Below are 25,720 nucleotides of genomic sequence, written 5' to 3' on the forward strand. Positions count from 1 at the left end.
GTAATGAGTGACCCGACAGTAAAAATAAACATATTTATAACTAGTTTAGGTAGTTTGAGAGGTAATTAAAATAGCTAAGGGTGATGATCTGACTTGAAGTGTGTGTTTTGCTCCCGCTGCATCACAGCGGGAGGAGCTGCGTGTCTCCGTCCTGTCAGATTAGACTTCACTCGCGTTTATGTCCATATCGAGATAAAGATAAATAATCTGAATTCAGTGTGCAGTGTACTTTTGCGGGGGTGAGCAGCAGAGGCGGGGAGAGGCGGGGCTATTGCGTCGTCATTATCAGAAACAGATGACCGTATAGGCGACCACACGGCCCCGTTGGACCCCCCAGAGCGCTCCGTTCCCAGATCTATCCACCTTTGGACCCGTTGTCGTTTGCAGGGTGTGTTTCTAAGTTTCCGTTACGGCGTCGTCGAGCTTAAAGGGCTATACGCATGAGAAATATGCGGATTCAACCCGTTTTCGTTCCCGTGGAGCCTAGGCCTAAATGGTAAGAGTGTTTTTCTCTCTCACTACGTTGCATACCCACTGACTTCCAAATATACTCATTAATACAGTATGTCTCCAAGCCTGCTTGTTGACCCTAAAGATGCTTAAATCCCCTTTACATCAACACTAGCCCGTTGTTGCGTGAGCGTGAGTGTGGCAGACAATAAAAGGAACCTCTGATACTTCAATGAAATGATTGGGAAAGCTCTTCATTAAAATATGACTTAACACAGATGAAAGATTGCATTCCTTCTGATATAAAACCTCATATCTATCTCTCTGACAAAAAGCAGAATCAGGGCCAAACCAAAAGGGCTTTGTTCCCATTGTAGCTCTTGACCACCTACAGAGGGACCTTTAGAGAAGCACTCACCCTGGAATGATCAGGCCATTTCTCCCCCAAGGCTCAGCAGGCCTACAGAGACCGCTGGGCCAAACACATCCTGCCCATCTCCTAAGAGATTATCCAACTCAATGAACACATTGAGCACGGAAACACTGAAGGAAACTGGAGCCTGCTATTCAGCTGCATCTTAACCCAAACTCTTCCATTCACACCCACACTAGAGGCGAAGAAGAAACAAGAAGGCATGCTGCACTTACTGGCTACTTCCAGAGAGGCATTGTGGCTCGCTGCTTCTCCCAGGTAGTTGCGGGCAACACAGACATAGGAACCTTCATCCGGCTTGCTCCGTCGTCCGTGGACGATGCGTAGAAAAAAGAGGGAGCCACTGGGCAGCAGCATGCGCTGAGAACGGGGATTGTCCCTGTCCGTTTCCACCCGCTCTCCATCCTTGTACCACTCCACTGTCGGGGTAGGCCGCCCCTCAGCTTTACAGTTGAGGGTGGCGGGCTCCCCTTTGGAGACAATCAGGTCAGAGGGGTGTTCCACAATTCGGGGTGGGGTGTCCTCTTGGCGGAGACGAGATCCTGAAAATAAATGAAAATAGTTCAAGTTTACATCTTGCAGCATTTAAACCCGTGATTGGATTTTAAAGTCCTTATTTTGATAATAAAATGTGGCACACAGGGCAACCATGTTATCGTGGGCTCAAAAGCACATTATGAAGGACAGCTATACCTTCCTCTGGCTAATGTAATTAGCAGTGAAAGCCTCATTTGAATACCTTGCACATATGTATACATATTTGAACCCTACAAGATTAGTATTCCATTTAATTATTGAGAGTACAAACAAATGTAGGTTTATGTTCTAAGGTTTGACTGTGTAAACCTATAGTGCCTTTCTGTTCTTCTGTTCAGCTCTGCAGACACAATTTTAAACTTTTTAACTTGTTGAGAAACTTACTATATAGACTCAATATTGATCGAAAAGTATGCTTCTTAGCTCCTTAACCAAATGCAGAAAATATAATTGGAAAGGAGTGGACCGTATTATTTCAGGTACAATAACAGGTACTGCAAATGCAAATAAAGAGCAAATTAACTACCATTTTGTGAGAGAAGTCATCCTTGAATTACACTTACAGCTCCTTTAGCAAACCCTAGCAATGCTCCAGCTATGTGACTCATTTCTCAGATCAAAGAGCAAAAAGGGATAAATAGAAAGCAGCAGTACACAAGAATATGACACACCTTTAAAGCAAAAGGAAATTAAAAGATACAAGATAAGATATGGATGCAGTGCCTAACTTTGGGACAAAGAAGGAGTAGAGATTACATATTGAACAAAGACAGAGCTGCCAACAGCAATGCCAAGGGGGTTAACACCTCAGTGCAATCTCAGGCCATTACTGTTGCTCTCCGACCAGTCAGCTGTGGCTATCAAACCTGCTTTACATGCAAATTAGCTTCCTGTTGTTAATTCCTGAGGGGTGGGACTTGGTGGTTGTGTGCCTACACACAATAGTATGTGTATGTGTGTGTGAGAGGATGAGAGCAGGTTTTTTCCCCCCACTTGCCATATCTCCCAACATAGGCCTTTGGAGCCCTTTCAGGACCAATTAAAAAGAGTCTGGTCTAATTGGAGGCACAGGCCAGCAATTAATTTACCCAGCATCCCGTGAACTTGCCACAATGTCTCATCTCTGTGCCCTCCACCCATCCCCCGTTACCCTATACAAATGTGGTGCTGAGGAGGCATCTTCTTGTGGTCGCCATATATTTTACGTATAGTCAGCATAATCAGTGACAGCTCTGTGGAAAGATTAATCACTTTACGCATGTGTAATGTGGTCAATGACATATAATTAATCCAGTACCCCAATGAAGGACATCATGATTACAAGTCTTGTCAAGTTATTCCTAAACTATGACAGGGTGGACTTTTTTACACTTTTGTGTTTATATCCTTAACAAACATAAAGAAAGTGCAATGGTTGTGAACGGCTGTAATTGTATCCAATGAGCCACAAAATAAAAAGATACCATTTTTTTTTCATCACACACAAATAAATGTTTTCAGCCAGCCTATAGTTGAAATTAATGAATTGATATTCTGCACTTGAGGTTAAATGGTGTTAGAGATACAATTACAATTTAATGGATGCAATATTACAAAACAGTATTCAAAATGAGCCATTCAAAACTACTGTATTTAGAGCGAATAGACTAAAGCCAATCAGTTGATGATTAATTTTTCAGTGGCCACACAAACAGTAAGCCTCACACACAAATCAGTGTAATGCTGAATGTCATTCTATAGCAACTCAGAGGATATGAAAAGGACGTCTTTGGAGAGTAACACATAAAGACAGAAACAGATGGAGAAATAGACTGAGAGAGTGTCATATCAAGCCTGGAGCAAGAATGAATAAGTCTGCTATGTGACGTGGAGTAAAGTGTATAAAAAATACATGTCTCTGCTTCCTGGCTATTGGAGCTGCCTGAACCACTACCAGGCTAATTAACCTCCATTTTGTAATCTACTCCCGTCAGAGGCTCTTGAACCTACAAACCATATGTTAACGAGGCCAAGCCCTTTGGTCCGGGCAGCATAATAAAGCAAAGAGCTGATCTAACACTACTCGCTATGCTAACTTCCACAGGCCCATTATCACCACAGTGACTGCACCACTACCATTGCCATTCAACACCAGGAAAGGCAGGCTAATATGTTTTATTAAAGAGGACTTTGATGAGCTCCGCTGCTATCTGCTCTCCCCGTTCCCTTCCTGATTTAGATAGCCCCCCTCTAATTAAAAAATGGTCTGAAGTTTGGGATTTTATGGGGGAACCATTAACTATTTAGATGTGGCCCACTGTGCGGAGAGCTGTGCAGCAGGCAGTGCGGTGTTTGATCTGTGCCTGTTTACTGTAGATGATTACAGCAGATCTGCATTATTAACATGCAAAACCGAGCATTAAATATAAAGTGTCCTGTTACAGGGAAGCTAAGTAGGTAAATATGCTGTCAATTCAGCATTGGACTCTAAAAAGTGTGTGAGTGGGCGTGTATGTTTTCAGGGCGTTTGAGTGGGTGCGAGAATGTATCAGTTACACAATGCTATTATGCTTTCCATGTTCCTGATTGAATTCACTAAGTGTGTGTGTGTGTGTGTGTGTGTGTGTGTGTGTGTGTGTGTGTGTGTGTGTGTGTGTGTGTGTGTGTGTGTGTGTGTGTGTGTGCACGTGCTTTGATGTGCTGATCCCCACAGACACTTTGAGTGACCCCAGTTCCTTCAGCTCCATTACCCCTAACCAGGGAAAAAGACACAGGCGGAATAAAGGATTACTCTGTCATAGCACAGAGACGCCCCCCTCTACAGGTGCATGATTTCAGAAGATGGCAGAGCAGTTAACTTCACTCTTCTGCTACAACACACTCTGAAGACCAAATCTGAGGCAGAAACAAGAGAGGAGTAGAGTGCACACTTCACTGCTGAACCAAGATGTTCAGAGTCTCTTTCTCGCTTGGCTTTGAGTCGTATAACTCTCCCGTTATTTCAAAGCGCTGCCCTTCCCTCTCCTCTGCTGCTTTCAACCACCCTCTCTCCTGCTTTCTATCCCCCCCCCCCCCCCTTCTTTGCTTCCAGACAGAGAATGTGAGATGAGCTAATGCAATACACAGCTTCACCAAAGGGAAGCTGGGAGTTCTATTGCAGGGATCTGATCGATTGGTGCCCGAGGCAAGATTCTCCTTCTCCCTTAACCCTCTCACTTGCTGGAGCACTCTTTTTCTCTTCTCTCTCATTTATTCTCCATCTCACACACAGAGACACACACAAAGTTAAACTAAGCTTGAGGGAGCCTTTGCTTCTGAGGAGGTGATTAAAAAAACCTACAATTCTCTGCGCTCAATGCGAAAAGCAATTCCAGTAATGAACAACAAACCATGCGAGCCCATCAGCAACAACGTGCACAGTGAATGGAATGCTCTCACACCCCTATGTACAAACACCACAAGGGTCCAGACCCAGACTGACCCATATTCCCAAAAAGTATCTTAATGCATCCTAGGAGTCATGAAGACCTTGCGGGTATTTGCCCACTCTAAAATCCAGGCTCGTTCCCCACAATCCAATCACTGATATACAGGGCATGATCTTGGGATTTGCGGTGGTGCTCAAGAAGCCAAGGTTACTCGGCTGTCCATTCGATCACGAGGCATACATTGTATATTAACATTATGGCTACCAGCTTTATATGGATTAATCTGTGTCTTGGGGCTAAACTTGATTTTCACCCTGAAACATGAGTTAATGTCCCGTGAATCTGTATTCCAAGAGATAAGCCTGCTTCCTCAATCTGACAATGAAAAAAATATTCCTAAAAGATAGACTGACACTGATCATGCATATAGCTCATAATGTGATCCACTGAGCAGGACACTCATTATGCCCTGGACCTCCTTGTGGTTATCTATTGGATTTGGGAGTGCTGCAAGAAACTCATTCAACATAAGGAAATTGTACTAAAAATCATGTTTTTTGGGGTATTTTACCATGGATCCTTCATTTCAGATCCATATGTAGCTCTCTCACTGTCAGTCTTCATTGCGAGGATAGAATAATGGACCAATACTGCTAAAAAACTGTAATTTTATTGAATGTATTATGCCTGTTTTTAGGGTGCTCTACAGGCCCTTTAGCACTTCTAATTCCCATGCTATTGACACTGTAGCTACGACAAGCACTGCACCTTTGATATGCATAATTACATTATGCCACAGAGTTATTTATGGAAGAATGTCACTAAAAACATTTACTGTCAGACTAAATAGCCAAGATGTCAACTACTAGAAAATGCAATAAATGATTGCCTTTGGTACTACGAAGCTTACGTGTCTGGGAGGCAGCAATCGATCCAACTACTCTGACTGAAAGCAAAGATGATGACCCTGCAACTGCATCCTAGACTCTGAGCAGCCTCAGGACAGGAAACAACTAGACAGGGTCATCTCTGTCAGAGCCAGGGTCTTTCCTTAAAAACAGCACATATGCCCTTTGCAATTAAAAGCTCATGTAACGCCACAGGCGACATCATGTGTTCTGCATTTTTCGTACTAATCACTCCCAGCGTAAAGACTGAGGGAAGCAGAGAGGCAGGCAAGAAAAGAAAACACACGAAAACAATCACCTAGCTCAAGTAATAAGTTCAGGTCCAGTGATTTCCCTCACTTAAAAAGCAAATGTGCTTCGGTTTCTCGCAGCTTTTTCTTGGCAGAGTGTAAGGAGGAGGAAAAGAGCCAGGTAATTGCCCTTTACCTCAGAAAACTCACACGGGGGAAGGACAGTAAGGCTATCTTACTCGGCTGTCACTGAGGTCCCCTGGGGTTGGGAGACAGGATAATGTCTACTTCCTTGAATGATTAACCAAACTTCCCAATGCTGGGTCATTCAGTTTTTTCTCGCTAGATCAAAGGATCCCAACCTAGGATTGCATGTAATTAAATAAGCAATATTGTGGTAAAGTTTAATTCCCCCCCATAAAGATGCTCAAGGTCGCAGAATCTCATACAGACAGATTGTGAGGTGTTGCAGGAGCACGAGCCATATCATCACACCCCTTATCAGATGTCCAGCTGAGCAATGGCAAAGATATGGAATATGGGTTTGTGATAAGAAAGGCCAAGCACAGTAAGGCACTCCCTATCTACAGTCCCATTAATCTGTGATTAGGGGATTTAAGAGGGATTTATGGCAGAGATAAGAGCAGAGGGCGTGTCTCTTGGGCTAGCCAGGCGGACACTGGAGCCACGCCTGTTTGGGACAGGGCCTGCCAATAAACGGTTGAAAGGAAAAGAAAAGGCACCCTTCTCTATTGAATTAGAGAAGATAACGGAGAGAGAGGGCAGAGATAAGAGGGAGAAACGGAGGGAGAGACGGAAGCATAGAAAAAAGGCAAGGTACCGTACTCCTGCTGCTCAGATGACAGGAAAGAGAAACCAAATCTTTATACCGTTTCAACATCAGGATCCCACCCTGGAATTCTCCGCATGAATGACTTTGCCAGTTGCATCAGATCAGACCTGTTTTTAATGTTACACAAGGCTATCACTTACACTCCTAAGAGGCAGGATTAGAGCCCTGTGTGCGAGTGTGTATGGAGACCCGGAGGGGGGGTGATCCGGGGGGATGATGGATATCTTTATGGCCTCTTTCTTTCCTCATCTCTTTGTCTCCATTTACCAAACAGACCAGGGTATGGTTACCTCGCTGATGCTACGGCAGCACTTGAGAATAGATATCACATTCGACAAAATAGTTGCACTGTCCAATCTTTTTATTTGTTTGAATCAAGGCAAAATAGTATCACTACTTGAGTTCACACACACACAACACCACACCCAGGACTGCTTATCTGTATTTGCTGTTTTAGGAAGTCCATACTTAAAAATGACTACAGTGCTTCTATTGATATGTGAGTGATTGCTGCACACTGTAATGCAAACATGAAATAAAGATCTATTGTTAGGGCCAAGACCTTGAACAAGGTTGAGAAAGTTATCAGAGAAATACAACAGACTGTGCTTACTTTGCAAGGCACCCAACAATGGGATGGATTGAGTGTTTTTTTTTCAAACAGTAGGAATGTGAGATAAAAAGGTAAAGTTCCATTGGTTATAAGTAGACCAATGCTCAAGTTTTTCAATAATTCTGTAAATGGGGATTTATAAAATATTAACATCTCTCAGCGGCAGATTATTGTCCCTGTTGTTGCCTTTGATTGCAAAGTATGCTTGACGATAAAGGTAACAAATGTGCTGATACCATCAACAATCATCACTCCCTTCTTTGCTTAGGGCCACCATCATAATCTTTCGGGCTGTGGTATAACTATTGCTCATCAGGCTGGGATCTAACAAAAGCACCCTGTATGCCTACAGCACTAGCCCCCAAAACAAGCTATATCATCTGGGAAACACATCCCTAATGCTCCGCTGGCAGGCCAGGCCGGGAGTGAGTCAACCCCAGCCGAGTGCTCCTTTGGGAGCCTGGGGTCCATCCTGCTCCGGGGCCCCTATTTGGAGCAGTGACAATAGGAGCAGTATTTCCACTTCTGCTCCAGGCTTTTCCCAAACAGACTTGACACATTTGAAAGACACCAGACATGATCACAAGCACCATAAAGGATTGCTGATGCTCATGAAACACCTCCTAAGTCAACCAGAGACAACAAGGACATCTTTGTTTCTTCTGTCTTCAGAAACTCATCTCTTTTTATGTAAGCGCATACATAAAAGTTATGAATGGAGACTCAATATAGAAGGGTGGTTAATACATACCAGGTTTCCCCTTACAATGTATGTATTCATACAGATTTCACATACATTTCCAGCAACATAACTATAGGGATCAACTGTAAAACGACAATACTGTACAATAAAGACATTTAAACAGAGACCCAGGGGACACAATTGTGGATGAGTTGCAGCTGTCAAAATCTCCGGAAGGTCAAGCGTTAGTATTTATTCCTGCAGGATGAACACCGTTGCTATGCTTTATTATATCCATTCTCCGACACAAGCAGGACAACTGTAATGGAACATACTGGGATGCTTGTTAGGAGGCTGCCTGTCAAATTGGCGCTGGTGTTCATGCAAGCAAAGAGTCTGTCCATATAGTATCGATCAATCTGTTTTCAATCTTGTGGCGACTTTGAGCATTATCCTCAAGTTGACCATGCATTCATTTATAGCAATGACCAATACAAAAAACAGGGCCTTCACTTCTCACGAAGGCACTCCAACACCGATGTCAAGGATGTCATTTCCTCAGCAGAGCAGAGATCACGGAAAAGCGCTGCCATTAATTTGTACCAGGCTCTGCTAGGAAGATTTTTTTAATGCGCCACTGTCAAGATTTGGAGCATGGGGGGGGATTACAGAGAAGAAGCACGAGTGCGCAATTACTTCTTGTTTTTGTTTTCAAACATTGCCAGTTTTTAATGAGGTTTGACCAATGCGTTCTCAGTGATACATCAAAGCAGGCTGCAACAGCAGGATACGAGAGGCAGGGGTAATTGAATATACTGGTACATTTATTTCCCAACAGGGGACAGCAGGAGTGTCTCTGCCAACTTGATGTTCCATCAGCTGCTCAATTTGAAATCATCAAGAGATTAATACATTATATATCAGCAAAACAATTTGTTTAGTCTTAAAAAACGAATACATGATACAAATTGTGGATGGTTAGCATCATTTGAACACAAGTGGATGGGTAGGGCTCTATTTCAGACTTTATATAATGCAATGCTGCAGAGAAATGTGCACATCACTGCAGGGTTAAACAAACCAGCGTTCTTAATTCAATTGAAATCCTGCTGTCTGCTCAGTTTCGGATCCATAGCAATACGGAGCTGTGGTCTGCTCCACTCTGTCACTCTGGACTCACTGCAGTATTACGGCTCCTGTGCCCGGCCGTGACAGGACAGGGGTAGGGGACGGGCTGGTGGACAGTGTAGAGGAAGAAGGACCAGCACACTCAGCTGGCACAGGCCAGCCACAGGGAGTATGGCATTTAGGCTCGGTGCCAAGACAAATAACAGCTCTGATGGGATGCCAAAGTGAATCAGGGCAGGCATGGCCAAAAAGCACCTAATGCTTTTTAAATGTTATTTAGTTGATGGTAGCGGCTGATACCAGTCTGCTATTGAGTCAGTGTTATGTTACAGTCCCTGAGAGCAGAGCCGATGACCTTATGTTGGCTATTCTAAAAGTTTGGCCAACCACATTCTGAAGCAAATCTCGGACAGCTGGGTGTTGAAAAGGAATTTTAGTTATAGCATTCAGGCAAGGGTACAACAGTGATGCCTGAGTTCAGAAAACTTGGCACATTTCCTTCTGGTGCCCTTTAGGTTAAAAGGGTAAGCACGGAACATATAACATTGGACTGTCAATGTGTGAAAGCTTGTGTATGTGCATGCATGTATGTGCCTGGTTCATACCACTGTAGCTGTGGATACAAGGTATTATTAAAGGGAAATGTGGCTCCCAGAGGCATAGCGTAGGTTAAGACTCAGTGGAGCCAGTTCCTCATGTGGCAGGATCCCAGAGACACCAGCATGGGCCTGCTGAGTGGGGCATGGCCCAGTTCCAGCCAAATGGAACAGAAATCCCCCCAAACTGTTTTGAAAACCTGGCCTGGAAAAATGAGAGTGGGATGTAAGGCATGCCATGTGATGCACAGTAAATATTTGGTCAAAATTAATGAAGGGGCAAAGTCTGCCAAGAAGCCTTTTTCAAGACATCCAGAGGGGAAGCTGTGCCCAGTCTGGCATTAAAATAAAACTTCCTTCTGCAGACAACTGCTCACTGGCCTGTAGGCTTTCCAGCAGCCACTTACCCTTTCCTCGCTTCAAAACACATACCCACTTTCCAGGTACCCAATTTTTTTATCAAATAATGTTTTCTTTTCATTAAATCATTTTAAAATTACTTGGTCATAAAAGTATCCAAGTCCCTCATTCGTGTCTGTCAGTTTTCTACCTTTGACAACCGGAGAAACTGTCTGTCGACGTCTGAATAACATTTCTAAGAAAGCCTGTTTTCCTCCAGTGTTGGACACGATGGGGGAGGGGAAATCAGACAGCTGTGATGACAAATGCAAGAAAGGAAATATCGCTATCACCAACAGCCATTCAAACTGTTTTGTAGGTGGAAATAACCACTGTGAGGGTATTTATTTTCCACTGACACCGGATTGCTGTCTTCTCCTTTAAAAAGTGATCACAAGTGAGGCAGCAAATAACAAAAATAGATAGAATACTATATGGTTTTAAATATGTATGCTTTGTGGTCCATCAATAAGCATATATTATATCTATCATACCAAAAAGAGACAGGACAGGAGTGCACATTTAAGCCCTTGTATTCCAAGGATGTCAGAATACATTTTATGATGCAAAAAAGGAGGCATTAAATCAGCTCAATCAAAGTGAATGATTAAAGAATACGCTTTATATAATGTTTCTTTGGCTTCCCAGAAAAATGAGGCCAACTACACTTCAAGTTGTTGAAAGAATGGCCATGATTACCATTAAAGCACAGAGCAAAGGTTGAGACAGAAGTGAATAGTGTGCTCTGATTAAAGGACATAATGCGATGGGATAAACACCGGCTGTCAAAGCTAAACGTCAGAAAGAATCACAACAGTCAAGTAGGACAGCATTTATCACAGACTGCCTTCAGACATATTGCAACAATGTCTTAGTCAAAGAGAGGTGAGATTACTGGAGCCTAGTGCATGTAGGGAAATGGAGGTGGGGCTCTAATTCTAAAGAGCACTTTTAATAGTTTCACTTTTGAGCTTCCGATTAACACTTGGTGACAGACAAGCAGCAAATTCAAAAGCAACCTTGTTCTTAAACCCTGAAGAACCTGTCTCTCACCCAGTGACTACACTTGTTATTCAATTAGAGCTTTCACTGTATAGGCTAGGAGAGCGGACGTGGGAGGGAGAGAAAGTGACTGCATAAGAGGAAGGATTGTACAGTGGAAAAGGACAGTGACAGGTAGGACTGATAGACAGCTCTGCTCGAAATTGAAAAGTAAGGTTTGAAAAGCTTCTTTTCTTTATTCACAGGCTTTCAGCATATGTCAAAAGTATTGTTACTATTCAATAGTTCAATAGTGGTGTTACTTTTTACAAACAGTGAGTGGCAACACACATAATATCTACAACCAAGGAAATACAATGAAAAGGAATATGTGTGTTTGAGTTCATGTCAATAGTGACATCAGAGTTAAGGGAAATGTCACACATTTGCAGAAAGTGGTAAACCTGATAACAGATTACAGTTAATCTCTCAGCTCAGAGCGACTCTGTATTTACATGTCGGAAATTCACCCAGTTATTTGAATCCTCTTCACCATGGTTACAGCTGAATGATGGGAGCGGCTCCAAAAGCAATCCTACAATAGTGAAATTCAAGGTCACCTTCTCATTAATTATATTTTCAAGCACTTCCTCTTAAATAGAGCGCAGCCCTCCTACTTTGACTGTCTTTGTGTGACAGAATTAGCCCCCAGGAACATCAAGTTGCTGATGCAGCTCCAGATGACAACAGTGGCTTTTAAACATGAATCTCCTGAAGCATCACTTGCTCCATGTGGATTATAAGAAATAAGAAACAGGACATAATATTTGGGGAAGGGGAGCCTTGTCACCAGAGGGAATCTTAAATACGACAGAGCTAAGAGGGGGAGGAACCAAATACATGAATCAACTAATTAGCACTCTCTCTTTTAACTGCTAATTTAATCTATTCCTCTCAGCCTCTTTAATGGTATTTCCCCCTGTCAGTTATAACCAAAGAGAGGTTTAGCATTTCAAAAGTGTATCCAGGCCTTGCAATGCGAGGGTAATAGAATGGTCACAGAGGCAGGGAGGAGGCCTGAGCACAGGGAGGGAGAAAGAAAAGAAGGATACTGGGGAGAGGCTGTCCTCAATGCCATCTCTGTCTCCCCAGTGGAGGGAAATGAAAGGGAGGGAGGTCGGACCCTTTTTAAAATGCACACGGCACAGCACCCCACTGTAGCATAGCTTCTCCACCACAGCAAACGCCAGCCCCAGGACAAGCCTTCTGGGAGTTCCTAAGCGTGCAAAATGTAGATACATGAGGTTTGCCAAGCTACACCAAACCAAACCCTCATTGCCACACTGAAGCTTTGTACCGGGATCACTCAGGGATTTACTCAGCACTTTTGCACATCAACCTCACCGCTCCCCAGATGTCCACCTTTAAAAGAAAAGACAACACCAGTGTCCTTGCCTCACAGTTTCCCACCACATCCACCCTAATCAGCACATTTGCTGCCATGAGGGACCACGGAGAATATGCAATGTGAGCACAGAGAGCCAGATTAAGAGTATTCCCAGAGCTGGTGTATCATGGTATGTTTGACTGCTCCGTCCTCCCCTTCGTCCTCCGTTCTCCCCCCCCCCCCCCCTCCACCCCCCTTCCACACCCTGGGGTTGCCTTTGTGTAGGCGCACCCCCCCCCCCCTTCCCTACGCTCCTCACACACCATCAGTCCCTCGTGAACCATTCTCTTCCCCTCCTCCATGCCTTACAATCGCCCTGTTAAGGCAACACAATGCAGCCTCCCCATCCCCACAGGCTTTCTGCTTTATTTAAGAAAGGCTCTGCACTGACCAGCCACAGAAAAAAGGCAAGTCTTGAAAAAAAAGTGGGCCAAAACAAAAAAATGCGGGGGATGGGTAAGAGGATGAAGAGATTCCTTAAGCCCCCTTTCGTCACCCCACACACACACAAACACACTCCCCTCCTGTCCTTCTTTGCTTCTCACTCACATCTATATTAGTGGCGTCATTGGGGAAACTAATCCACGGTAAAGCTAGATTAAGTAAACATGCATATGTGATGTCGAATTTAATGACTATGAACATTATGTCATTTGCTTCAATGCTGCTGTGTCTGCAACTATCATATTTAGCATTTTTCATAACAGGAAGCAAAGCTGTGGGAATTCAAAGCGTGCTTTTGTGAACCGAGACAGAAACCAGACTACACCTTTCATCTTATAAGGACATGTCATTTATCACCTCCGGACTGACTGGCAACAGGGAATGTTTGTCCTCCATGTCAACTGTCAGAGCAAGATGCATTTACTATACCTACTGGCCATTGAGTCTGATATCCAGGACACGCCTGCTGCTTTCTAGTATCAGCCTGCTCCAGACAGAAACGCTTAAACGAAGTTCCAGAGTGTTCTTAGTGTGGACAGCTTAATGCTGTCTGGCTATATGTAGAGCTTAAAGTGAGAGACAATTTGACAGACAAAGTGAGACCTGCTAAATAAGTTGTAGTAACATTATGAGCAAGCAATGAGCATAACTCTACTCAGTTATTTATGTTTAGAATGCAGCATGACAAGACAAAGAGAAGAGGATCACAAATCAGCACCAACAAAGGGCATTGGGAGGTTTTGAAAAGTATCCAAATCTTCTGATTCTCGATGCAGGCATGCCTATCAGTCAAGATGCAGCCACGGCAAATTACAAGCTATTGACGTCAGATGGATTTGGTAATTAATCCAATTAAGCAGCGCTCATAGGTCATTAGGGGAAGAGCATTTGGGGGAAAGCAGATCATTAAGAGTCACTGCCTAATTATCTGCCCTAAAACAAACTGCTTTAAAATGTTTATCTCATCAGTCATTAATGACTTAGTCACAGTTCTCATGAACAGGAAGAGGACACGGGCTGCCCTCCCACATTCCTCCATGTGGTTTCACTAAGCCAAAGTCTGCATAATCCTGGATCTTAGGGTGTAAAACCCAGCTTGATTTGGATTAGGATCAGATTAATGTGCATTAGTGGAAGTTATAGAGATATAGCCATGAGCACTGTCACCTCACACAGGTGTGATATTTTGAAATGGGGGTAAGCAAGGCACCTACTGCCCTCCCACAACATGGGTTCAGAGGGGTAGTCTCTTGAAAACCACATGAGCTTGGGGCTATTTGGAATAACAGAACCTTATTTCACAAAACAGATAAAATAATGGGGAACTGCAAGAGATCTTGAAGGCTGGCTGTAATGACTGTGTTTTCAGGCCATGAAAGGTAATTGTAAAGAAGACAAGAGACAGAGATGGCTCTCACCTGTGGTCTCTGGTCATTAATTGGCCCTGAAACCTGCTGTGTCCTGTCATATCGCCATGATGTAAGAGGTGGAAGGGCTCCGCAATTTATCAGCACTTACAAGTCAATTTGTCAAACCTCAACTGTGCTGCCGGGTCTGGGGCTGATTACCAAGGCACAGCTCCCACAGCCTTTATTTGTATCGGCACTGGGATAGACATACACAACGCTATGATTGCATATGATCACCTAAAGAGTTTATAGCAGCATTGATCTACACTTTCTTTTACCTTGAAATGATCAAATATAAATTGTTAACAGCCATCCTCTGCTTAAAACCCTGCAGTGTAATTTGGAGTGTGATAGCCTCTTGCCCTCATCTGAATGGTACCTCGGAGGTGAGTTTTAGGTCTGACGAGCACTTGGGAAAGAGATAACAACCATTTAGTGTATAGCGGGAGGACAGATCACCTGATAACAGGGCCAGACATGATAGATGGAGGTATCAATTTACAGCCTTCAGACAGAGCAAGGCGGCAATAAGCAAGTCAACACAAGTTTGACAAGGCCAAAGGTCAACTCATCTCTCTCCCTCTTTTTTACACATACAAGTAGTATAACGTTTTGCAATCAGAGCAGCAATGTGAACATAATCCTGATAATTTCCACATAGATTCGATTAAATACCATTATGAGTTTGCTTAAGAGATTTGATACCTTCCCTACACTGGAATGAAGTAGTTAACCCTCCAATTAGCAGCAAATATGAAATATTTTCCAGGCAAGTGGTGTGTAATCCAATTTCCCTGACACTAGTGTCTAATCCACGACCAATCCTTTGAGTATCTGCTGTCCAGTCCATCTCTATTAGCGGGGCCTATTCTCACGCCTCTCCCCAGAAAACCTTCCCAGACATCCTCACAGCTAGACGTAATTGGAAACCCTGGTGTCTGACGCTCTTTCTCTCAGGACAGGACCATTAGCGGCTCAGCCCAGGCCCAGGCCCAGGATCCGTGGAGCAACCACCTAGCTCGAAACGCTCACCTCTAACCCTACTTCCTGTTTAGGTGCTACAGTGTTTCCTCAAGTGACTGGGGTGTCACAGGCGTTCCTTCAGTACATCACTGACTCTCAGAGAAAACAAAGACCCAATTCAGGAAACAAATCAGGAAGCATGAATCACATTTGAAAACAGATGCTGAATGTGATTGCAAACTGGACGAACAAGGCGAACTAAGACCTCACAGTTTGAGATCCTTAACATTTATATCAGTGCAGAAAGACATTTGGAAACAAACTAAGAATTTGGACAGATAAACCCTTTGGCTTTTCAGTTTTGAACTTGAGCTAATGTGATTAGGCTTTTGTTTAGGTAATTATAAAGATGTGTTCGAGCTACTATGAACAATAGTTAAAGGCCTTGACATTGCTGCTATTACACTTGGTAAAGCTTTTCTGTTCTTTCCAAAGATTCACAGATTTAGTAGAAGCTTTTCTTTGTGCAAAATGCCCCACTTTCTGCCATTCAGTGTGCACTTTCCCTAATGTCTTATAATGGGGTGGAAGGCATTTGCTTCCACATAACTCAGAAGCAACTGACCTGGAAAACCCCAGCTATCATAGTTAGGAGCTCTATAAAGACTCCCATGTGATGGGTGAGGAGGAATAATGTGAAAGATAATAAGGAACATTACAAGCGGCACCAGACGACAAAGACAACTGAAAGCAAGCTGTAGTATATTCATATAAGATGTATAAATGGAATAAATCTAAATTAAAACAAGTCAACAGTAAGTGAAAAAAGACACATGGAAAAATAAGTGCCTTTTCTTTTGAGATGCTGCATTTTCCCTTTAAACACATTTACCAAATGCTGCACTCAGCAATAACGGTCATGCATGGGCAGAATGGTGATATACATGGAAACATGGTCTCCACAGGGGCTCATGCTGTCTGTGTGACCGATGATAGCTGCTCTCTGCACTGATCCCACATGGCTCCAGCACTTTATGTGTGCTCAGCTCTTAAAAGTTGGACAACCCCTTTACCTTAACAGTTTTTTCTTCTCAAAATGTAATTAGTGTGTATCAGAATTATGCCTTCCTTATTGCAAAGCACAACTGAATAAACACAAGAGATGAGCCATTTATAAACATCAGACTAAGGCCTCAACACACTCACCGTTTGACAAAAGTCCAATGTTCAAAAGCATTTTCTCATGGTTGGGAAACTCATTGTTAACCTTTGCCCTGAATCAACATATTCCAACACTAAAAAACGTATAGAGATTTTCCACATTTTTAGAACATTTTCAAAATTAACTGTTGTGTTGTGTATGCACTTGAATCCAATTTAGTGATTATATAAGGCATGTATTTTCACAAATAGTTTAAGAGATAACTGGATTTTTTATTTTACCTGACTTTCTGTATCAAAATTCATCTGTTGTAAAATCAGAATAAGAGGCTGGAGTAACGAGAGTGTTTATAGTTGATGATCACTAACTTACCTGAGCACACATGGAGAATTCCTAACAGAAATACAAATCCAATGGAAGTTGGAGACATAATTCAACGCCTCTCTTGTGAGAAATCTTCTTGTGTAATCCAAATTATTCAAAAAGCAATTTAAGCATACGCTCCTTCATGTCAAACTGCAAAGCAAGGTTTGTGAATCCAGAGTTTAAAAAAAAGTAACTCCCAAATCAAATGTGTGAGTAACAAAAAGTCAAATACCACAACCGTCCAGGAGCAGCTTATCAGCAGCTTGCTTTTGCTTCTTGTTGTGGATGAGAAGAAGGCTTGAAAAGGCGGAAAAAGAATAAACAGATTTCAACACATGCTCGGTTTCAGTAGTTAAACTGAACTTAATGATAGCATGTGTAAAAACTATGCTAGAAGAGCTTTATCCTTTCTTTGAATTCATCCCGTTAATGCAGTGCGCTCGCAGCAGTCAGGCGATTTCACTCCAATCATTTAGTTCCTTTGTGCAAAAGAAGGACAAAATTATAAATCCACTGTTACTGAAAGTTCAATAAAAAGTGAGTAAAATAACGCGAGCGGTCGCAGTAGTCCACGCTGAAAGGCTCTCTCCTTGCAGTCACATTATATCAGTCCAGTTTTGAATCTGTCACTTGAGATCGGAAACTTTGCGAGTTAGAGCTGCGCTCCCTCATCCACCAGACCCCGACACAGATCAGGGCAACTTTTCCATCACTTTTTCCCCGGTTCTCCTCTTCTGCAACTCCGGTTGATCCTCGTGCGCGTCGCAGACCCCGAACCTCAGGCGAGAGGGGGGAAATACGGATTCATATTCACAGCATTTCATTCAAGGAAAGCGGAATGCCTCGCCAATTGGTATGCGCCTCTCTACCCCCTCCATAGACCCGACAATGTTTCCCTGAGAAGGAAATTTAACCTCTTCCCTCCTGGATCCCAATGAGCAGCGCAGCTACACAGCGCGCACTGGAAGGCTACTGTATGTTCTTTAATTGTCCAACAATAAGATAAACCTTATTACTATCGGATATTTTGTTCTTCTTCTGTGGTTCACGACTAAAAACAAATGTAACTATTCCAATGATATTCCTGAAGGGACTTACAGTAACAGTGTGTTTTGGGAACTTAATAGTTATGGTTCTGACATAGCCTACTTTAGGGTTTTGTTTTGTCTCCTGTGGTTTCATAGCGCATTTATATGTCAATGTTACAAACTATATTAAGTTATAAAATGTTATTTTTATCCTTCTGAAATGTATTAAAGTCATCAGAGTGTCCAGACTCCATATAAACTGTATTCTATAGGTGTATAATTTTCTTTAAAACACTTTTTGTTTTACAAACGTATGCCTCCAAGTCTACGTGCAGCCATAACTTAATGTATAAGGTTTCCAAACAGCAGTCCATTTCCGATATACTGTAAGGAAATATTATAATGCACATTCAAAAACTCAGAGTTAATGCGCATTTTTGCACAGCAACTACACATGGTTTCTTAAAATGGCAATTTTGGACTATTAATCTGGTGATCCATGATGCTAATGTAATTATCTTCCCCCGTGTGACACTAATTTGGGATTCACCCATATACAAATGTCTTACTCTTCCCCCTTTTTTTTTTGTTCAGACAACAGTGTGTCGATTTTTTTCTGCAATGGTGTGATCACTTTTAATAATTATCTGCCCCTGTCATCATTTGTAATTGTTTAGGTCATATTGCATTCTTCTTAAACGTAGGGGAAACATGAATGGCTGAAAAAGAACAGCTGGAATACTTCACATTTCCTCAGCCCAGAGCTTCTCTGTCTGCTCCACTGAAATTAGTTACCAAACAGCGCCCTCCAGTGAAGGATACAGGGAATATTCTGTGAAGACCTGTTTTCACCATGGACAAAACAAATGATATATGTCAAGTGAGCATGGTGACATATTAGTCATCGGAACCAGAGCTTTTCAAATTGTGTAACTTTTATTAACTATTTTCAAAAAACACACTCACTTAAGAGACGATCCTGTCCCAGAATTGAACAGAGTATAAATAGCCCTCATAAGCATATATTTTTCAACAGCCCCACAAAAACTCTCCTTCAAGCAATTCAGCAAAAACATAAATGCAATAGAAGTGACAACAAGAGGAATTTCTCTTTAAACTTAAAGGTGGGCCTTTTTATCTATATTCAAGTTTCAATATTTGAAATGTAAGTTTATTTTTGTCATATGAACAATAGCTACAGTTTAGTTGTTGGCAATGCAAATTAAGTACCAGGTGTGTCCAACAGTGCAGCATACAAAACAGAAAATTTATTTTTTATACGTTTTTATCCTTAATGTTTTTTCTTAATAAATCCCTGTAAGATGTACCTCTGTGACATCAAACTGCTACAAGCAATTCATCGATGTTATTGTTTTCCCCTTACCACGCCCTCTCTGGAAGTAAATGGTACTCTACAAGTTATGTTGTGTCCTATTTTTAATTAAATTAAAAGTGAAAAGAAAACAGATTATCAAAACATAAGAATGAAAGACTATATATTTGATACTAGATTGTTTATGTATATCACCTGTTGATGAAATACCAATGCTTTTTAAAATAAAATATATACATAAAAACACAAAGTACTTTTAATACAATCATTGTTCCAGTGTTATTCTCATATGAACACATGAACACAAATGATCATCTGATCCATCAAAAACATGATGTACCTATCAACAGTCACAGTATAGTCAGCAGCCTGCTGTTTAACCCCATGGATCTCTTTCTGTGACCCGACATGTCCCTATGTACCAGTTTGAGTTTTAACGCTAAAGTGTGCATGACAATAAATGCTACCCAAATGACATCTTCAGACAAATGTATGTCTTTCAACTATGAAATTATTTTATTTCTTATTTATACATGTGTGCATAACAGTTTTACATGCTCCATCTCCACTTGGTCCTCATGTGCCCTGATTTCCTGAAAGCTTTTAAAGCCCTGGACCTGTAAAGAGGCTGTTCAGCTGAAAACCACTAATTGAAGAATACATTTTCCTCTAGCCAGCAGCAGGGAACTGTAACATAGAAGCAATTATCAGAAAAAGTCCTCACTTAGACCCACCAGAATAGAAGGCTGTCTCAGAGGGCTGATTTCTACAAGAGGAAGTGAGCGTTTTTTGAGCTATTGAAAAAAATGCAAATATAAAACTGTTACACAAAGCAGACACTATTATAACAGTTCAGAAACAGTGCCCTAAATCTTTACCTGCATATAATGATAGGAGGGGATTGTGCAAAAAAAGAAAGAAAAGGGGAATGATATAGTTATTTGCAAGATTTCAAAGTACCTCCCAACCTAATAAGTATGCAAATGATTAAGCCATTCATTGTACCTTTCCCACCCATATAACCACATTTTCATAGTTCATTGCATCAAACCCTTTTGTATTCAGGTTTGGTTTCCCCCTATTCTGGGGTTGTTGAAAAAAGGTAAAAGAGATACATATCCCGCAGTAAACAAGTTATGAGGACAAAGCTCTGCAAACTGCTCTCTGTCCTCACTCCTTCCCCTCCCTTGCAACCATCAGACCAGCAGAGACAGGAGAAATGACATAGTCAGAAATGGGATGGCAACAGAGACAGCCGAGGGCTTTTAGCACCACAGCCAAATCGTTTTCACATACCACTTCCAAGAACACTATTGTAGAGAAGGATACAATTCCACTATCCCAAAATGCAAAGCACTAAGGCTTAACTGCGTAACCAACCAGCAAAGAGAACTAAAACAACTTAGGATGATGTTAAAGATTTTATGACTCCTTAATTATTGGAAATAGGGCAATTTTCTGTACTTACTGTGAAAGACCTGGTTACATTTGTGTGGTTTGTTATGGGAGTGTCTCAAAGTCTGGTGAAGTCCAAAATTATTAGGCAGCCTTTTGCAGGATTGAGACTTCGATAAGCCAGCGCTGCGATGGGCTCCGTGTGGTCCCTTGTGGTCTATAGGGACTCCCAGCATGACCAGCATGGCAAACAGCACCACCAGCAAACAGACAGCCACCATCATATCATAAAACACACCGTTCTTGCGAGTTCAGTGACTGGTGTTCTCCACAAAGTTGCAAATTAATCAAATCCAATCCAAAGATCCTCTTGAAAATTCTCAAAAACTGCAACAAACCACGAACATTGCCGCACTTCACACCAAGAGTCCTTCATGGCGCTACCCTTGAGATCTGCCGAATACATAAACCCCTGCAGTCTTGGCCAGTCTCCTAAATCCAGGGACAATGTTTCCTCCCAGAAAACGATGGGATCCTAATGAGGGCAACTCTGTATACAATGTGCATGCTGAAGTTCACACCCCTCTCCATCTCACCATGCCAGCACTCAATGGAGAGACTGTCTCTCATCTTCCCGGCCTTTTTATCCCTTATTATTCTCTTTTTTAATATTCAAAAGGAGTTTGTGGAAGTACCGTCTTTTCTTATGATGTTTCAATGCCTGCAGCAGGACGGGGGATCCTGTAGGCTACATGCTGAGTCCCTTTTAAGATGTGTTGGACTCCTCACAAAACGTAGGCCCCCTCAGCATAGAGGTGACGGGGTGACACACAGGCGGGGTTATGAGATGCAGCCCACATTCCCTTTTCCCTGACTAAGACTATTAAATGGCTTTCCTTCCCATCTCACCAGCACACCAAAACAAAATGGTATAAAACAAAACATTTTTCCTTTGAAAAGATACTCCCTGGTGAGAGGCAAACAAAACACTATTTTCCATAAAGAAAAAGAAAAAAACTAAGAACTCCTTCCTCCATCCCAGTTTTTGGGGATTTCACACAGTTTTACCTCCTGAATATGTAAGAAGTAAATAGAAAAGTGTCCACGTTACAGTTAAAGTCACCTTGGGCAGAATTTGACAGTCCCAGGTACAGTTTGTTTAAGATTCCCTCATATTCACAACAGTCTTTTTTCATTCATGACTTGTCCTTGAGGAGCCGTCCTTTTATTTATTCATTGTGCTACTTTCCCATTTTATAAGACAGTAATTCAAAATGGTAGTTTTTGTGAGTTGGCAATGGGCAGAAAAACTCAAAGGTGTTTTGAAAAGATAAACAACAATAAAAGGACTGGGTTTTATTGAGGTCGTTTAGTAATTTTCCAAGACAATAAGTAAATATCTGCAGGGCTTTTGCAACTTTTTCCTTTTGAGGCTGTGCTTCATTTTACAGTAACAAAAGTAGCAAAAAGTAGCAAAAATCAGAAGCACTATCTATGATGACACAGTGAACCAGTCAGGAGTGCAATGTCCTTTGACAATAAAGGGCAAGACTCTATGCATGCTTGTTTTATGTTCATTCAAAATATCGAAGCTGTGTGGAATAGGTAAGAAGAATTTCCATCATTTAAAGTCTTTGTCCTACTCTCCTCAGCTGCCTCAATGGAGGAGCATATAGGCTTAAAATAGAAGAGCCTAAACATATGGAATTGCAGTTACTCAAGTGAGCCAACATTTATCCAATCTCTGGCAACATCTGGAAATCTCTTATTTTTAAAACTTCCTGAAGGAAGTAACTGTTGCATGATTAAGACAGCTTCGTCATGCAGTAGGCTAACACGGAGGAGAACTCTTCTCCTTGTCATGGCCCTCTGGAGAAGGAAATGATTTTCAGGTGGCATAACAGATTGTCAACATGGGACTGACAAAGACTGGAAGGAAGGGTTTGGAGATGAGTGATGTGAGGGATGAGAGGGGAGATGACCTGAAGTCGAGAGGAAGTAAGATCATATTGGTGTTACTCTGTCACTGGCTAAAAGAGGCAACAAATCATCTCTGATTGGTTGCAGAGGGAGTGGTGAAGCTCCAGTTGCACAAACTGAGCTCATGTTTGACTACAAATGACTTTTTGCAGTGTTTCTAACTGCAGCCAGACATTTTGATTTATGTCATTTTGATTTATGTCAGTTTTTTAAAACTAACATGGCATTACAAGTAAAAACTGTTGAAAATATGGATATATTTAGATGAATTAATGTGGGCTAAAATGTAATGCAGGCATCATTGAAATGTTGACATTTGTCTTAAATATAGCTTAGGTCCAAAATACAGTTTGATTCATACTCCAGCTGGCCATTCAAACATAAAAAAACTATTTAGACATTGACACACATCAGCAGAGACTGAAAGTTAAGCACTAAGTGTAGTCTTGTCATATTTTTGGAACATCTAAACCTCAGTGATTGTCAGGTCCTCCCTGTCCACTGTGGACAATACTCTGGTCCCTCAGCTCTACAATGTATAATTCTGGGCTCCATCCCAGAACAAATACAGTGTAACTACTCAGATGAACGTCAGAAACAAGCCAAACAGTCTTTTAAAATCTGGAAAAGACTGAAAATGTCTCTTGTCACATTTGTATTAGGAGTTTGCCAGAGAGTAGAGAAAAGGACAGGCGATACACAAAGATGCAATGCAGAGTGCAACTAAACACATCAGAAAATGGAGCACATTCTTCTCCTCACTATAGCCTCTCTGTGCTGCTTTCAGGCACCATAAAAAAAAGAGACAAGGGTCCAATGAAAGAAAATGACGGAGAACTAAACAAATCTGTTTCTGTTCAAGGAATGCCCCCATGCATGACGCTGCTGCAAGAAATGTGAGGGGGGCAAACACAGAGGAGAAAGAAAGAGGGGGAGCTTCACAAGGATGCCGCGGCGAGGTTTGGAGCACAAAGCAGGATGAGGCGATAAACAGGCTGTTGCTTTTCCGCTTGCCTGCGCTCACTGAATCCCTCTATCCCTGTGTCTTTTAATGGGCCTCACATTAGCATCTGTTTAGCGTCAGCCTCGACATGGCCTGTGGAGGCTGATTAAAATAACCCAGCTATCACATAACATCCTGGCAGCGACATCAAAATACAGTCAGACGGTGGAATATTTGCAGCAACAGACATTGAGGAAGTTAACATAAATCCTGTGCACTTCTGTTGTCAGAAAAATGTTTATTAGTTGCTTCTGTTCAGACTCTCCTCCTATGAGGTTATGGAAAGATGTTACGTTTATTATGTTATTAGCAAGCATTCAACAAATATTCAGCACTTTAGTTTTATGCAATACCATAACAGGAAGAACATATTTATGAATAATTAGACTATAGTTTCTGACTGTGTTTTTCTTCTTATCAAACGCAGCTCATTCTTATGTGTTGAGTGACCTTCGCATCACTCCTCTCTCGGATAAATGCATAATGACAGAAACAAGCAGCATTGTGTTTCATTCTTAATTGGCTTAATTGGTTTAGAGACAGGAGAGCTCAAATGAGTAAAAGTGGATTCAGGGTAACTGAGCCAAGTGACTCCTTTGTTCTAGTCTTTACTGGACCTCAGCCAATCAAGAAGAAGCTAGAAGCAGGAACAAGATGAGTCGACCAAAGCAGAGCTCAATCAGAGCAACAATCTGACATTACATGTATTGAGGGGTAAAATATTGTCAGTATTTGTAATTAATACATTGCAACTGTAGTGTAATAATCATTTTAGCCGGCCTGGCTAAAATAACTGGATGGCCTGTCAGCCTTCCATCTGTGCACAAACTTATCTCGTGCCCTCATTGGTCATGTGTGCGTTCGTGTGTGTTGGAGGAGGGGCTCTGTAAGGAAGTGGCAGATTTTTTCCGGTTGTGTATTTTCAAATTCTAGCGATCTCGAGCCGGTTTCTCCAAAATTACCTACCCCACCTTTAATGTTATGTACTGGTTTAGCTTCTGCAGTGGCTCATCTGAGTTTTCTTGTTGTACACCGGTGTGACAGCCCTGGCAGTGACACTGGAATAATGGAATTAAAGATCCTAATATTCTCTGCTGGAGTGTGTGTGTGTGTGTGTGTGTGTGTGTGTGTGTGTGTGTGTGTGTGTGTGGTGTGTGTGTGTGTGTGTGTGTGTGTGTGTGTGTGTGTGTGTGTGTGTGTGTGTGTGTGTGTGTGTGTGTGTTCAGGAAAGTTGCTCTGTTTTTATGCCTTCACTCAATTCCCTTTTCAGCTATTAGCATGCTCACAATGAAAATGCTAACATGTTGATTCTTAACAGGTATTATGGTTACCATACTTCTCACTTGCTTTATTAAGAATACATATTTTCCAATACAGTATGATGTTATTTAGTACATTATTGTCTCATTATTGGTCCCATCGGCCGGCCAAGATGTAATCTTGAGGCATCTAAACAGTAGTTCACAAATGAATGGGTAACTTCCACCTATCATATACACTACAGTCTATGGTTTGAACAAACTGTCATTGTAGTCAATATTATAGTTGAGTTATTCTGGGAACGTCTACTGACAGTAGACACTGCTACTGTGGCTTAAAAGTCAGATCCAGATCAAAATAGTGTCATTTTGTGGGAAGGATAAACATTCCTAATTCAAACTATAATATATATACTTTGGTTTTCAACATTATTGAATACAAAATCAATCAAAGAAGTAAAAACATAAATTGCTATTTCAATATTTAGGACAAACCTCAACTGCAAACTCAAACTGCCAAATAGTCAGAAGTGATGAGACATTAATATGTTTTCCTCAAAGATACTTCTTCCAAAAACTTTCATGAACTGTACTTAGAATACCATTCTGCAGTAGTTGTGGTTTCCGAGGGGCCTTAGAGCCAACATCAGTGACTGATCACTCTCTGAGGACGCTGAGCAGAGAGAAATGGCATGACACTGCTGATGCTAAAAG

The 25,720-nt window shown here is 41.8% G+C and overlaps 1 protein-coding gene across 2 annotated transcripts in view; it reads right to left on the bottom strand.

Annotated features, from left to right (window-relative positions):
- robo1 (roundabout, axon guidance receptor, homolog 1 (Drosophila)) overlaps positions 1-25,720 on the bottom strand; it is a 156,514-nt gene that overhangs the window by 105,109 nt on the left and 25,685 nt on the right. Inside the window, exons 1-2 of one of the 2 annotated variants that reach the window (XM_034113095.1) lie at positions 17,015-17,964; positions 1,099-1,425 (exon numbers count right to left, since the gene is read on the bottom strand). In XM_034113095.1, coding sequence (XP_033968986.1) covers positions 1,099-1,425; positions 17,015-17,072 — 385 coding nt within the window. In that variant the 5' untranslated portion in view covers positions 17,073-17,964. Of the gene's footprint in view, positions 1-1,098; positions 1,426-17,014; positions 17,965-25,720 lie in introns of those variants that run through there. The other variant, XM_034113094.1, reaches the window with a different exon arrangement.

This window comes from Trematomus bernacchii, unplaced genomic scaffold, assembly GCF_902827165.1.
Source record: "Trematomus bernacchii unplaced genomic scaffold, fTreBer1.1, whole genome shotgun sequence".
In the NCBI taxonomy this organism is placed as follows: Eukaryota; Metazoa; Chordata; class Actinopteri; order Perciformes; family Nototheniidae; genus Trematomus; species Trematomus bernacchii.